This window comes from Clinocottus analis, unplaced genomic scaffold (assembly GCF_023055335.1).
Source record: "Clinocottus analis isolate CAN_PGR_092001 unplaced genomic scaffold, fCliAna1.0.p SCAF_4, whole genome shotgun sequence".
Classification (NCBI taxonomy): Eukaryota; Metazoa; Chordata; class Actinopteri; order Perciformes; family Cottidae; genus Clinocottus; species Clinocottus analis.
The window spans coordinates 22,377,296-22,390,952 of record NW_027176153.1 but is presented as its reverse complement, the minus strand read 5'-3'; the positions used below and the strand labels follow the sequence as shown (position 1 = coordinate 22,390,952).

Sequence of the window (13,657 nt, the reverse complement as noted above, 5' to 3'; positions counted from 1 at the left end):
CAGAAAGCTGACTGTGTTCTGTAATTAGCCATGACATGTTAGATATACGGTGCGATTAACTGTGTTAATATGCAAACATCCAAAATGAATTAATATAAAGCACCAAAAGAATTATGGGTTTATTTCACCTAATTACCTTCGATGTGCTACCTGAAGTATATCAGTATTTAATAACTCAGGTGTTCCTATTAGAGAGCATCGTGTTTATTTGAAAAACATAAGCAGCTGATGTGTATTTTGATTTTCCACCCACTCGTTTGTGCACATTCAATTGATTGCTAATTGCATGATACAATTCATATTAACCTTATAAAGTTTGCTTTAAATTTTATATTACATCCATTTAGCAGTTTTGTGTACTAACAATGAGTCCCACATCGGCTTTGACTTATTAAAGCAAATTATGTTCAGAGACAACTAATTTCCCTCTGTGATTGCACTGATGAGAGCATTTTTCTTCAGTTAGCCTTGGGTGGATCTTTACTCGGTTGTGCTGAATCCTCAAAAATCTACTTATACTGTATATGTGCATGCACAGAATAATGATTTGTATCAACATATAGGGAATTGCTGTGTAAAAAAAAAATGAAATTCAAGAATTCTGCACTGCACGTTATCTTTTTAGCCTCAATTTAAATGTGACCAAATAAACACAAACAGACCATAATAGTCTCATCCCCATCCCCCCCTCCTGCAGAGCATTCTTCTGCATCCTGAGGACAGCGCTTGCTTCAGTTTAGAATAAGTTGCTCCTCTAAAACATAATGGCCCTACAGACAAATCAGAGATCCTTCGGAGAAGAAAGGCACTAAATAATTTATAGCTTTAATCTGCTCACTGAGGTGTGTGGTCTTTGACAGTAATTATAAATGCAGGGAGAAATTATAGCGGAATACTTTAACTGCATTAGGAGTCATCTGATGAACAACGTGATTGCCTGCTCATTTCCAACAATAGGGGGCAAGTTGGTGTCACAGCATTCAAATCACCACAGTGCCCATGTGCTTTCTCCCGTTCGCCATCAAATGTCAGTTGGCCGTTATGAAACACAGATTTGATGGGTGGAGGTAATTGAGGACTTGATTGCTGGAAAAGAGATGAATTGCATAAAATGTTTATGAATTTAGGAGGCAATTATTTTTAATAGCCTTGAAATAATAGAGCTGGAGGAAATATGTTTAATTGTTATGATACCATCTTGCAGCAACAGCAGCCGCGTTCACAGGAAAGCAATAAAGTCTGACAAGAAGATGTATCTTTGAGGTGTATCTAAAAGTCATAAGGTAAAAAAAAGAAGCAGAATGCAGTGTAGGATGCAGTGTGAGGATGCTATTCTGTCGCATAGAGCTTCTCCGTGCATTTAAAACTTGTAAAAGATAAAGGAGATATTGTGAATTTAAAAATACAAAATACCTTAGCTTATGGGTCTGTTATTTTTGAATGTTTTCCTGATCATTTCCTTGTACGTTTGCTGGAAGGAACTATCTAATTTCGCATTGATTATACAAAGAAAACATGTAAAAAAAAATACAATTATATATATATTTCAAGACTAAAGTAAATATCAATTCATTATAAATTAATTATTCATTATTGCCAATGTTATGCTCCATTAAGTTGAATTAAATCACCTGCAGTGCACTGAGTAAAAGACTTTAGATTTCACGAGAAAGGAAGTGGAATTGTTTCTATATTATATTATACATGTATTTCTCTGATAAGTACCAAAGTGCAGAGTACTTTCTTGGAAACTATTGAAGGAATTATCAGGAAATTACCTCCAGTAATGTAATAAGAGTGTTACTGATACTTAACTTGAGCAGCATTGGTTGGTATAATATAGTTTTTTTTGTACCTCATCACTTGCTCAGGGTTTACAAGACATGCTTAGAAAGCAGGCAATCTTAACATCTTTACACTATTACAAACTAACTTCGCAAGCAAACATTAAACAGAAAAAAATACAAAATAAAAAGATATACAAGCTGTTATCAAATGTTAACTCTTTATTTGAATAAGTAAAAAAAGGTGCAGGTATCACAGGTATCATCTGTCTTGCTGTTATCCTTGTTGCATGAAACACACTGTTTTCTTTTCTTCTAAAATATATTTACATGTGAAATATCCTTGTTCCCAAACCGTCTAATTATTTTTTGAGTCATGTACAGAATCCGAGTCTAAACTGGTGATTAAACATTTATTAAAGTGCTTTTTTCTCTTCTATTCATTGCAACACAAAACATCTTTACATAGCAATACACTGTACAGGTCTGCGTGTGTGTTGTCGTGTGGCGGCTACCTGTTTTTAACAGCTGCACATGTATGCAGGTGTACAGTATCACAGAAAATGTAAAGTACAATTAGTTCATTATTTTGTCTTTGAAATACAATTTAAACTTGACATATCATACAAATAAATAGTAGTCATAGCCAGGGCTATTGCATGCAAACATCAGCAATTATGTTTCTTCAAGCAGTAATACATTTTATTACTGGTGATGCATTTGAGCAGGGTGCAAAAGTATCTCTTAGTGTTTCCTTATACAATTTCTAACCAGTGTGTCGGTGCCATCCATGAAATGTTTTAAACGTCATTATGATGCACTACACAACACTAATTGAAAAAAAAAAAATGGTTGAAATATTTGACCCGTGTGTTGAAATAAAAAAGGGAGAAAAGGAAGAAGAAGAAAAAAAGAAGTGACGATAATAAAAAAAACAAACTACTCCTTGTCCATTTCCACATATTGTGAATGGTTGTCGGGGGATTTGCTGTGAGTTTTACTCAAATGAAGTTTGACCGCGTGATTGCTCGCAAATGTCCGACAGCAGAGCTTACATTTGAACTTTGCGTCAATGTCTTCGTCCGTGACCAGCGCCTCTGTGGCTCTGACACTGAGGGCCTTCGACAGTTCTGGCTCCTCTACCTTCGTCTGGTGCTCTACTGGCATTTTGCACATGTCTTTGATTTGGAACCCAAGATGGGTTTCCAGATGCGTAATGAATAAGGCGGGGGACCTAAACTGGGAAGCGCAGTCATTGCAGTAGAAGATCGGGTGCCCGGTGTCCATGCTCTTCAGAAATTTGGTCCCTCCGGTTTTACGCAGTTGGTATTTCACATTTGCTAACCAATGACTTATGGTGGTCATGGACAGTCCGGTGAACTTTGAGATGTGCATCCGTTCCTGAGGGCCGAGGTCTGCGAGTAAGTATTTACCCTCAGAGGTCTGGAAGAGGCTGGAGGCAAACTGAGCTTGCAGGATGAGAAGATGGCGAGGGTTCCAGTTGGACTGTCTCCCTTTGCGCTTGTGGACGGAGTACACCTCGGCCGACATGTCCTCAAAACGCCTCACGTCGGATTCCAGTTTCATCATTGGGATCCTTGACGTTGGGGAGGGTTTTGGCGTCGTGGCTTTTGGAAGAATTTTAACCATATCCGCAATGTCAGACAGGGCATATTTCTGTGGCATCGGCGTGGAGGGGTGGAGCAGCGAGGAACTTGACTTGCTCTGTTTGGATTTCGTCAGATCTATTGGTTGGTCATCATTCGCAAAGAGAAAAGGGTTATCGGGCCTCTTTCTTATAGCATTTCCCAGCATTAACGCTGGTTTCTCACTGCTACGGTTAATGTCAGCAAAAATAGACTTGGTGTGAGCAGATAGTTTATCTGCTCTTGAGTTACTGGGCTTATTTGCTTTGCCCAGATGATTGTTCAGAACTGACTGTAGTGCACTAAGAGGGTTTATGCCAAGTAGAGTTGGAGTGTCACTGAGAGGCTCTGAAGTAGCGCTGCGTCCATTGCTGGCAGATGGGCTCGGTGTCTTGCCTCTGTCAGAGAAATCTGGGCTCAACTTCCCTTTGATCGCTTCACTCCCTTCATTCATACAGTCTGCATCAAGCTTTGAAGAGGAAGAGGAATCATCCTGACAATCGCTGTCATCATTCTCCACCAGATCAAACTTAATATTCTGACTTTCTTTACCATCGCTAATGCCAACCTTTTCTTTTTTGATGTCCACATTTTGATGCTGTCCCTGGGAAGCTTCAAGTCCCGCAGCACCGTGGTACGACTTCCCCTTTGGGGCGATCGGTCTCAGCTTGTGGTTAAATGTCTGCTTCAGCTGAGAAGGAGGAGATACAGAGAGTGGGGAGCTTTTGATGAGGCCGGAGAGCTGATAGGCAGCGTGAATGCTCGGATAGGCACTCCAGCTTGGTGTCCCTGTTTGAGCTTTATTGATGGCAGAGGCCACTGTATTGGCTAAAGATTTAAGAATGTCCCCTCCTCCTCCTGAGTCCTGTTCAAGATCCTCCTCACGGAGATAAGGGTACTTAAAAGTCCCATTGTCTGCTTTTTGATCCTCAGTCTCTTGCTTGTCATCTTTAGCTTCAGTTTCTTCCATTTTGTCTGATGTACCTTCCCCCTGGCTATCCCTCTCACTGCTCCCGGGGGAAGGATTTTTCGGAGACACCTTTTCTCCCTCATTGTCACTGGCAGCAGGCTCAGCTAAACCCTGTATCTTTTCTATGGCCAGAGGGTCAAGGGCTAACTGTTTACCCTTTTTAGAGGCTGAGTTTGTGACTTTGATGAAGTGTCCAGTAACCATCATATGTGTGGTGAGTTGCTGAAGGGTGTCATGGGAGCTCCCACACTCCATGCATTTAAGAATCTGGGACTTGCACGTTTCAAACTGCCAAGTGTAACTCGCTCCGTTCTGATAGCCGTAGCGATTGTTGTTAGCATTTGAAATGGCAGCGGCCCGTTGTGCCTCTGTGTAGCCGGAAAGACCGGTTGTAGAGTCAGGGGAGCAAGGTCTCACCGTCTCAAAGGCCCGTTTCTTTGCTGGTGGCAACAATTTGGCTGTGAGTAATGGGATAGGCTCTTTTAAAGGCACTTTTTGGTAATGCTTGGTTTTTATCATATGGACGCTCAAATCCTGGAGCGATTCAAAAGAGTGACCACAGAACATGCACTTCAAAACTTTCTGTGCGTCCTCTTTTCCTTCCATGTCTTGCAAATTCCGTTTCCTGGATTTCGAAGACGAACCAGAGGAATTACTCTGTTTGCTGTGGTTGTTGTCCTGGTAGTGTCCGCTTTTGTTCATGTGGATCGTCAGATCCACAAGAGTGTCATAAGCGGCACTGCAATCCTTACAGCGAAATCGGCTGGCTCCTGTGAACACTGAGCCGCAGGGTTTGGTGGTTTGCCTGTACAGGTGGACGGAGCTAAAGAGGTTGGGTTTGGATGTCGGCTTTGGGGAGAGTGTGTGTTGCAGGGTCTTGGAGAGCGCGTCTTGGTGCCAGTCGAACTCACTCTTGGTGCTTCCGTTGGTGCTGTCACAGTTGGCTTTGCTGGTGTCCTTGCCAATTTTCAAGTCCATCCCTATCCCAGTCCAGTAGGAATCAGAGAGAAAGTTTGCATAGGCTGCCCTCATCTTCTCCAAGCTGCCGCCCACCTCGTCTTTCGGCTTGGAGCCGAGGCCCTCAACGGCCACCAGGCTCTCAGGCGGCGAGGAGGTTTTGAAGTCTGAGAGTCTGTCGCTGGTGTCGCTAAGGCGTGACTCCAACTCGGCCTCTTGATTGGAAAGGACACTGATGGGAGAGTTCTGGTTGCTATAGGTGTTGGTGCTCTTGCTGTCCAGCTCTTTGTCCTCGGACACTTTGGGGCTGGTCTTCTCTGAGCACTCTTCTTCAGTTTGTGTGTCGTTCTCGCCGTCTTCTTCAGGGATTGCATCTTGAAGAACGCCGTCTTCATCGGGCATGTACACTAAAAGAGAGAGAGAGAGAGAGAGAGACATGGAGATTAATGACTTTGAAACACTTTGCGGGAAAACAGTTTAATGAATTTCATTTCCAAGGAACAATATTTTCAAAATCCAAAGTAATGATGTTTTGTGAGAAGGAGCAAAAGTCATAAAAAACAACATAATGGCGGCTGCTTTGTGCCTTGGGAGGTTGGAGAGTATAGCGAGACATAATGTCTTTACTAACAGACTGCTGCTGGTGTAACGCTACCATGTGATTCACGACAAGCCATTGACTTAGTGCTGTGTCCAAGGTTTTTTTCTTGCCTCAAGTTGAGATGTTTACAACAATCATTGGCCACTGAGTGACAAAAGGAAATTGATTCTTCTGGGGCCCGCTAAGTGTTATTGTAAATGACCTATTCCATAGTGATTATGGATGCCTCAAAACTGCAATGAAAATGTAAGCCTTCTGTTCTGGGTAACATCTCAGCTTCCCTCAAGCTGTGCGTGAGGAATGGTCTCAACGTAAGCTCAGAAAATGTTAATGTCCCGCATTGCTCCATCAATACATTTAAAGACTCGACTGAAAAAAAAGAGGCGAAAATAAACTTCAGAAAATATGTAGCCCAAATGAAACATGTTGCCAATGTGAATGCTGATAAAGATGTTGATCAAGCTGATTCAATTATAAGTGTTAAAACTAGACAATTACAAAAAATAATTACTGGCAATCTGTCACGTCATTATATTTTCCGTGACAGTCTCATAAACAGCAATTACTTCTTTCATTATTCACCTGTTCATCCTCCCAACTCATAGAGCACAAACATTATTGCTTCAATTAACAGATAATTAAACAACAGTATTTCTAATTGACATATTTCCCATCATCCAATTAGTGGAAACTCTGACTCAGCATAGAGGGTTCTTCACATGGCTGCAGGGTCTGCTCAACATAATGTGAACACAGCCTCAGAATATTAAAGTGTCCTTTTCTGACAATAGCTATTTCAGATCATTTAAAATCTAAACAGCCGGCCGCCCACGCACCCATATCACAACCAATGTTTGCACATCTTTTGAAGACATCCTGCAGTAAATGCAGTTTGTCAGTGTTGTCACATATCCGAGATATTTTCCACCTCCTGGTCACGCTGGAAAATGTGCATTTTGGGAGAGACGTGGCAGATGTGCCCTGAGTTAAATATGAATAGGACATAACAGCCCTGTCCAGGCACTTATGCATTTCATGTGGTTAATATTTCTCTTCTGAATAGACGGCACTCCGTGAGGGGGAAGGCTGACGCCGAGCACTCAGGAGTCCCACACTGGGCGGCCCATAGAATGTCTTCCCTTTTTTTTTTTTTTTTACCTTCTGAAAATAAGACTTTTTTTTTCCTTTTTTTTTAATCAATATTTCACAAGTGCCTCAAGAGAAACGCTGGAGGTGAACTGCCTGCCAGCTAATGGATGGAGATGGGATTCGGACTTTCAAAAACAAACATGGAGAATGGGTGCCTTCGCGAACGAGAAACCCGCACGCGCTCTCACACCCGTGAGTCCCAACGTGCTGCGACCTTGATCCACCGCAAGAGAGATGTTTTGATTGGCCGACCGAGATCGGTGATGGCCTCCAAAATACCCTTGATGCTAAGGGAGAGAGTTGTCGGGAGCACAGAGGTATGTTTTATTTATGGTCGTATATATAGTATTCACAGTGAAGGAGAACACCAATGGCTATGACAAGCTCCGAGTTGATGTCCTCTCTCTTCAAAATTGCCACTAAAACTGAGGGACTGGGGAAGAACGCACTCCAAAGTGGGGAGATGAGCATTTTTCCAGTCCAGTGAGACTTTAATTGAAATGTCTCAATCCTAGCGTGCGCCCTCATGTTAAAGGCTATTCCCTGCATATTTCATGGCGCTTCAAATTCCCCCAATACACGCGGTTCTGTTCCACCTTCCCCTATTTGTGAGATAAATGTGCGTTTCACCAAGACTAAGCACTACTTTTCCCTTGAAATAACCACTGACATGTAGTTATATCCATTTGAATATCGTGGTATTCCAGGGTGAAATTTGCGGAGATTATCTGCAGCCCTTCCTGTTGTTCTATGCATTTCTATCAGATGCCCTCAGTGGCAGACATCCAGAGGCGCCAATTAACCTTCTGGCAGGGATCCCGCCAAGATACCTGCACGTCTAACTCTTAACGCTTCTCCCACCATTTGTAACCCATGCTTTGTCAGCTCTTGTTCTACCACCGCATTGCTGCCATGCCAATGTGTGCTACTCATTCATACAAGAATGCAAAAGACAATGCAACATTACCAGACAACGCCTAAAAAATATAATTACATTGTGAGAAACAAGCTTGTCAAGAATGCAGACTTAATTGCAGTTCGGCCTCTTCAAATACAAACTACGTGTGAACTGGTGCGACACTGTGTAAACCAAAAGTGGAGAGCAGCAAATGCTTTTTCTCAGGCACATTTTCTCACAACTTCGAAGAAGAAAAAAAAAAGCCTGCTTTGAAAATGTTGCCGGGAAGTCCAAGCAAGACAACTCCCAGCCTAACTAGCCTTACAAAACAAGAGGCTGGCATGCCTCGCCTGAGATTTAGCATGTCATAAACTGCTGTAAAGCCTCCAATCTGTGTCACTACAAATTTATATCTTCAGACAGAGATATGCAAAGGTCAAAAAACCTGAGGTATCCATCATAAATCAGGCAGTTGAAGTGTTTATAACCTTTATCCGTTAGAGCAGACTCTTGGCATAGTGAGGCCTGGATTTACAGAAGCAGCAGCCAGTTCCCGAGCCAAAATGTTTTTTCCCTTATACATCAAAAGAAACCAGTTAACTGCATAGGAAACAGTAGATTAGGTTCACTGCAACATTCATGGCAGCCTGCTGTCCAATTGGATTGGTGCTAAAGGCTTACATGACAATATATTTACAACTCAACTCCAAGCATCATCTTCATAGAGAACAATCCCCTTCCCCTTGTGTAAGTGAGTCTATTCAAAATGTGTCAATCATTTTTCTTTTTCTTTTTTTCATGTGTGTGTGAGCCAGCTTTAAAAGGGCATTCTGTTTCCAACGTTAACACGCCAGTAGAAACGTTTGTAAATTTGAGAACATCAACATTTATCTCCTGGAAGGTCAACACTTCCTTCATTAATCTGACAAGCCAGAAAGAGTTAGCAGCCCGAGGAGCTTAGCTAATGGACAGCTGCAATACCCAGCGCAGGACTTTGTGCGAGTATCCGAGGTAACACTATCTTCAGAGAAGATTGGGTAATTCATAGGTGCCGGTGACAGGTCCGCACGTCTGTGCCACTTTCCCCGGCGCTCTCCGGTTGTCTCAAGCTACAGTTTTTGCTGCTCGCAAATCAATATCTCTTTTTACTTCTCATTGATTGCCTTGTGGTGGGACCAACCTAAGCAGGACTGTTATGACATTTCTAGATTTCCCCCTGTCCTTGGAACAATCAATTACACGCGCATGGCAATCAAAACCTCTTTGCAAAATGAACCTGCTCCATGACATTTTCATCTCCCGGATTTATGCCATGTAAAGGAAAGAAGAAGAAAAAAGAAAAGAGGAGGAGGAGGATAGAAAAAAAGAAAAGCGGCCTGCTGGATAGACGGAGAACACTCTAACGACGCAGGTCAGGATCACTGAACAATCTCCAGGCTGTCTCAGTAACTATCATCGCTTTCTCCTCACATGTGAGCCCAATTAATTGTGCCTGTACATTTAAAAACACTTAGTCACCGAGCTCCTCTGTTGTTATAAATAGGTGTAAAATGTCAGTCAAAAGAAGTACTCGGTGTACAAAACATCATTCTAAAGTTGTGAAGCTCTTTGCGAGGTTGGAAACGGGAAGGAGGGTGTGTGTTTCTGAACGCCACCGCGATGCGATTGTGATTTCTTCAGTGAGCTATCATTAGAATGAGACACACATGTCACGGGGTTTAATATTTGACAGTGATATCTGACTAACTCAGTGAGCAGTGCACGTCAAGATAAAACAGAAACATTGTCAGACATCCTGATGATAGTCTTGATGACACATCTGAAGTTTAAGTCTGAACCGAATCGCGTAAGAAACGGCGACGAGCTAATTCTGAGCCCCGGAGCCATCTGTAAAGATCTGTAAACACCTCTCGCTTCATTGTTCCCTGTCAGGAAACAGTCTCCCCGAGCCCAAGGACACTGCAGAGCAAAGAGAGAACAATCACACTCAGACTGCTCCCTTTGACAACATTTGTCTGGAGGTTAATTGATATCACGGAATTAAACAGTGTTTGACTTGCTTTTAAATAGGAACGTGTCATTAGTTCCCACCTGGCCCATTATTTAATTTAACAACTTTTAAATGACGTCCCGAAACCCAAATTCCAAACTCTGCAGACACACTGTAACTGACGCTTGTTATTAATGTTGCGGTCGACATTCGGGTAAAAAAACTAACGACATTATGCATAGGTTAGATGATACGAAGTGGGTTGGGAACCCCCCTCAAAGTGGTTTTGTTGGACTGTCCCGAGGCGTTCGCTACACACCCACGAAACGGAAACACTCATGTTAATTCTTGTATGCATGAAGGAGATGTTACTTAAAGTGCATTACTTCCTTCACTAAACACAGGCTATTCATGCAGATAAATGCCTTGCTTCTTTTTTATACAGCCTCAACTTTAATATTTCATAGTCCTAATATAATCAAATAAAAACTCGCAGCTCAAAAAAAGACACGGACAACTTGAGGACAGATTGTGAACACAGCAAACGGCACAATGTGCTCAGATGGACCGAGAGCCAGATTAATGATAGGATCGCAAAAATGACACCATATCCTGCCATCTGGCTGTTCATTTGGGCAAAAATGATCACAATAATTATGGCAATTAATCAAAAATGTTTTCACAACCAACATGCTGTTAACTAAAAACACAGAGAACTTTGGAATGCACAATCAACACAAAGAAATATACGACGGCAGCCACACAAGCCTTGCAGCATGTTTCAGTTTGAGCTATTGGGGACGGAGGCGTTTTTATGTGATGGTACAAATGTGTCAATCTGTAAAAGTCTTTGCATGGACGCTAATCCCGGTATTTACTGAGCCACATCAGATTGCTCCATCCTGAAGCTCCAGGAGCCCCTTTCCCTCCGCGATGTCACTGAGCGACGCCGCTCCCTTTTTTCGATACCTACGAGAAGCTTCTGCTCCGAGACGCATCAGTCGGCCCGCCGCCTAATTGGAAGTGAGCGGTGGGAGAGCATTGCAATCTGCACTCCAGCACCTAAGTCATCACTTTGAACATTGCCATCGCGTGCAGTTGCCCGGCGCGTTGCATCTCACCAAAAAGGGGGGGACCCCTATCAGGGACCGGCAGAGACTATTATACACACCACACTCCTGTCCTGTTTACCAGACCGGCGACACAAAGCCAGGTGGATATTTGCTATCTGTGTGCAAGATGTTATAACAAGTCTGAAGTAGGCTCTGTGAGCCTCTTTATTAGGTACACCTGTACCAGCTATAATGCCATCCAATACAACAGCTTCTCAGCATTGTCCAAGTTCTTCAAGTCCTTGAGATTCCTTTCAAATTTGCAGTGGTGGAAAAGTAACTACAGTACTTTTACTCACGTGCTGTACTTGTGTAACTGGGGTTGGTAATCTGGAGTAACTAGTAAGAGGAATCTAGCGTTTGAAGAATTATACAATCGCGTGAGAACGTCGCCATGTCTGCAACACCGACAGCCCGTCCCTTCAGGCCTCCTCCCGAAGCCACGCCCCCAAAATGATCCTTATTAAAATATAAAACAAACATGGCTATTGTTAGAGCTCACAGCTGTCAAGGTAGCAGCTCGTGGAAGAGTATTGTGATGTGTGATGAGGGCACAGGCGGATTATATTACCAACACTACCTTTAAATACAATTATTAATGTCATTCTACTTAGTATTTCTATTTTGGGATAATTTACACTCAGACTACACTACTTTTTAGGAGGAAATGGCATAAAAAGAGGGGGGGAAATGGCGTGGGAGGAAGGAGTTGCTCTGTGACATCTAATTAGAGGGTGTTAACATTCTTCTTAAAAATCCCAACCAGCCAAAATGGCCTTCAAATTCCAGGACTGACAGTAGATAGTTGACAATAGATGACGTGTTGAGCCATTTTTCATCATGAAAGGCTTGTAAGACACCAGCATGATGTGATTTTTTATTACAGTACAGTCATGTGATTCAGTTTACAGCTCGTAACAAAACAGGTTTCAGTGTGCGGTACAACTTCAAACATGATCTGAATACGTTGTGAGCTCCAAACTAAATTCCACTCTGACGCGGCGACAGACGTCTCAAACATCTCGACCCCCCAAAAAATCCCCAACAATCTGCTGGATGAACTCCAGAAAAGATACGAGAAAATACGGGTTTAATTTTTTTGAGTAAACTAGCGAGCCTCTGAATTAGCTTTACGTGTGCTGTTTTGTATCAGCGGTTAAATATACTGTACGAAGCATGAGGTCATGATGTATTTGTCCTCTTTTGCTAACAAGGAAAGGTAAACATAAACAATTCCGGCGAGCATGTTGGATAACGTTACAAGTGAAGAGGCTTAAAAGCCTCAGTGTATATTTGTCAGATTACAGACGATCTTCTCTGCCCCGACTGATACAAAGTTCCAGTCGGCGAAGCAGAAGCAGGGCGGCTTCGGCTGCAGTGTATTTTTTCCACGAGCAGGATGGGAGGTTGGGTGTGTGTGTGTGTGTGTGTGTGAGGGGGGGGGGGGGGGGGTGGAGCCGCCTCGCGCCGCTCTGTCACTTGGTTTCTGAAGAGCCCGTGACACGGCTCTCCACGAGCGACATGATGAGGTCTGATGGTTCCTTTCTGCAGAATAGCAGTTTACCCCTCATTCACCCTTATCAGAGAGCGAACCCATCATCTTACAGCACGCCACTCAAACCCGCCTCGCATATTGGAGCTGACCAGTCGAGCAAACAGGGGCGGTACTAATAAAAGACCGTCTTGCTTTGGTTCAAATTTCCCTGATTGAATGTCATTCAGGAATGTTTGCGTGGCGGCAGGGGAGGAAAGTGGGCCATCGTTTAAAGGACCACTGCTGTGCACACATGAGGCCTTTGTTCTAGTTTTATGAGATACTGAGTGAAAGGTATGATGGCCTATACACTTTGGTTTTCATGCCCACTCGCCTAGACTAAACGAAGAGCTCTTTAATTCCGATTCAATCATTCGTCTGATGTTTTGGAAACATTTGCTTCTTCATACGAAATTTCAGAATTGAATTGTTCAAAATATGAAATCGGTGGTTTGTTTTCCTTTGATCTCATGTTCTATTTCACTAAAAAAAACCCGGCGGCAGGTCTCCTTCACCCCTATGCTGCGTGGACTGTGTGTATTCAGTCTTCCCCTAAGATCAGAAGGTGTGTATACAGTCCATGCGGTTCCTGCATCATAAACTTTGCATGAACTTTAAACACCGGCCCTCCCAAACAACTCCAGCCCTCCATCAAGGTCAGGCCTTGATGAATCTGATAGTGCAGCTGGAAGAGACTGTGTGTATTCTATTAAAACAATCTGCATTTCACTAACTCGTCCCGCTCGCTCTGTCCCCGTATGGATCTTTCATTAGATTCTGGATGGACTCCAGCCAAAAGCTTTCCTTGTACAAGCAGTTTTATGCAGTTTTCAGCAAAGGGAGGCATTTTTTTTTACATTCCAAGTTCATTAATAGTAGATTGCCACTTTTTCCCTTCATTAAATACAATGAGGCTACAGAGTGAATTTGCAGCTGAAGCGTGGTACTGTCAGTTTCTAGCGGGACCAAAAGGCGCTTCATGGCAAGCGTAAAGGGAGAGAAGCGAGCCCGCCAAA

At 42.9% G+C, this 13,657-nt stretch overlaps 1 protein-coding gene across 1 annotated transcript in view; it reads right to left on the bottom strand.

Moving 5' to 3' along the window:
• Positions 1–2,008: 2,008 nt before the first annotated feature.
• LOC137800611 (teashirt homolog 2) overlaps positions 2,009–13,657 on the bottom strand; it is a 40,677-nt gene continuing 29,028 nt past the window's right edge. Inside the window, exon 2 of the mRNA XM_068597877.1 lies at positions 2,009–5,764. Coding sequence (XP_068453978.1) covers positions 2,724–5,764 — 3,041 coding nt within the window. The 3' untranslated portion in view covers positions 2,009–2,723. The remainder of the gene's footprint in view (positions 5,765–13,657) is intronic.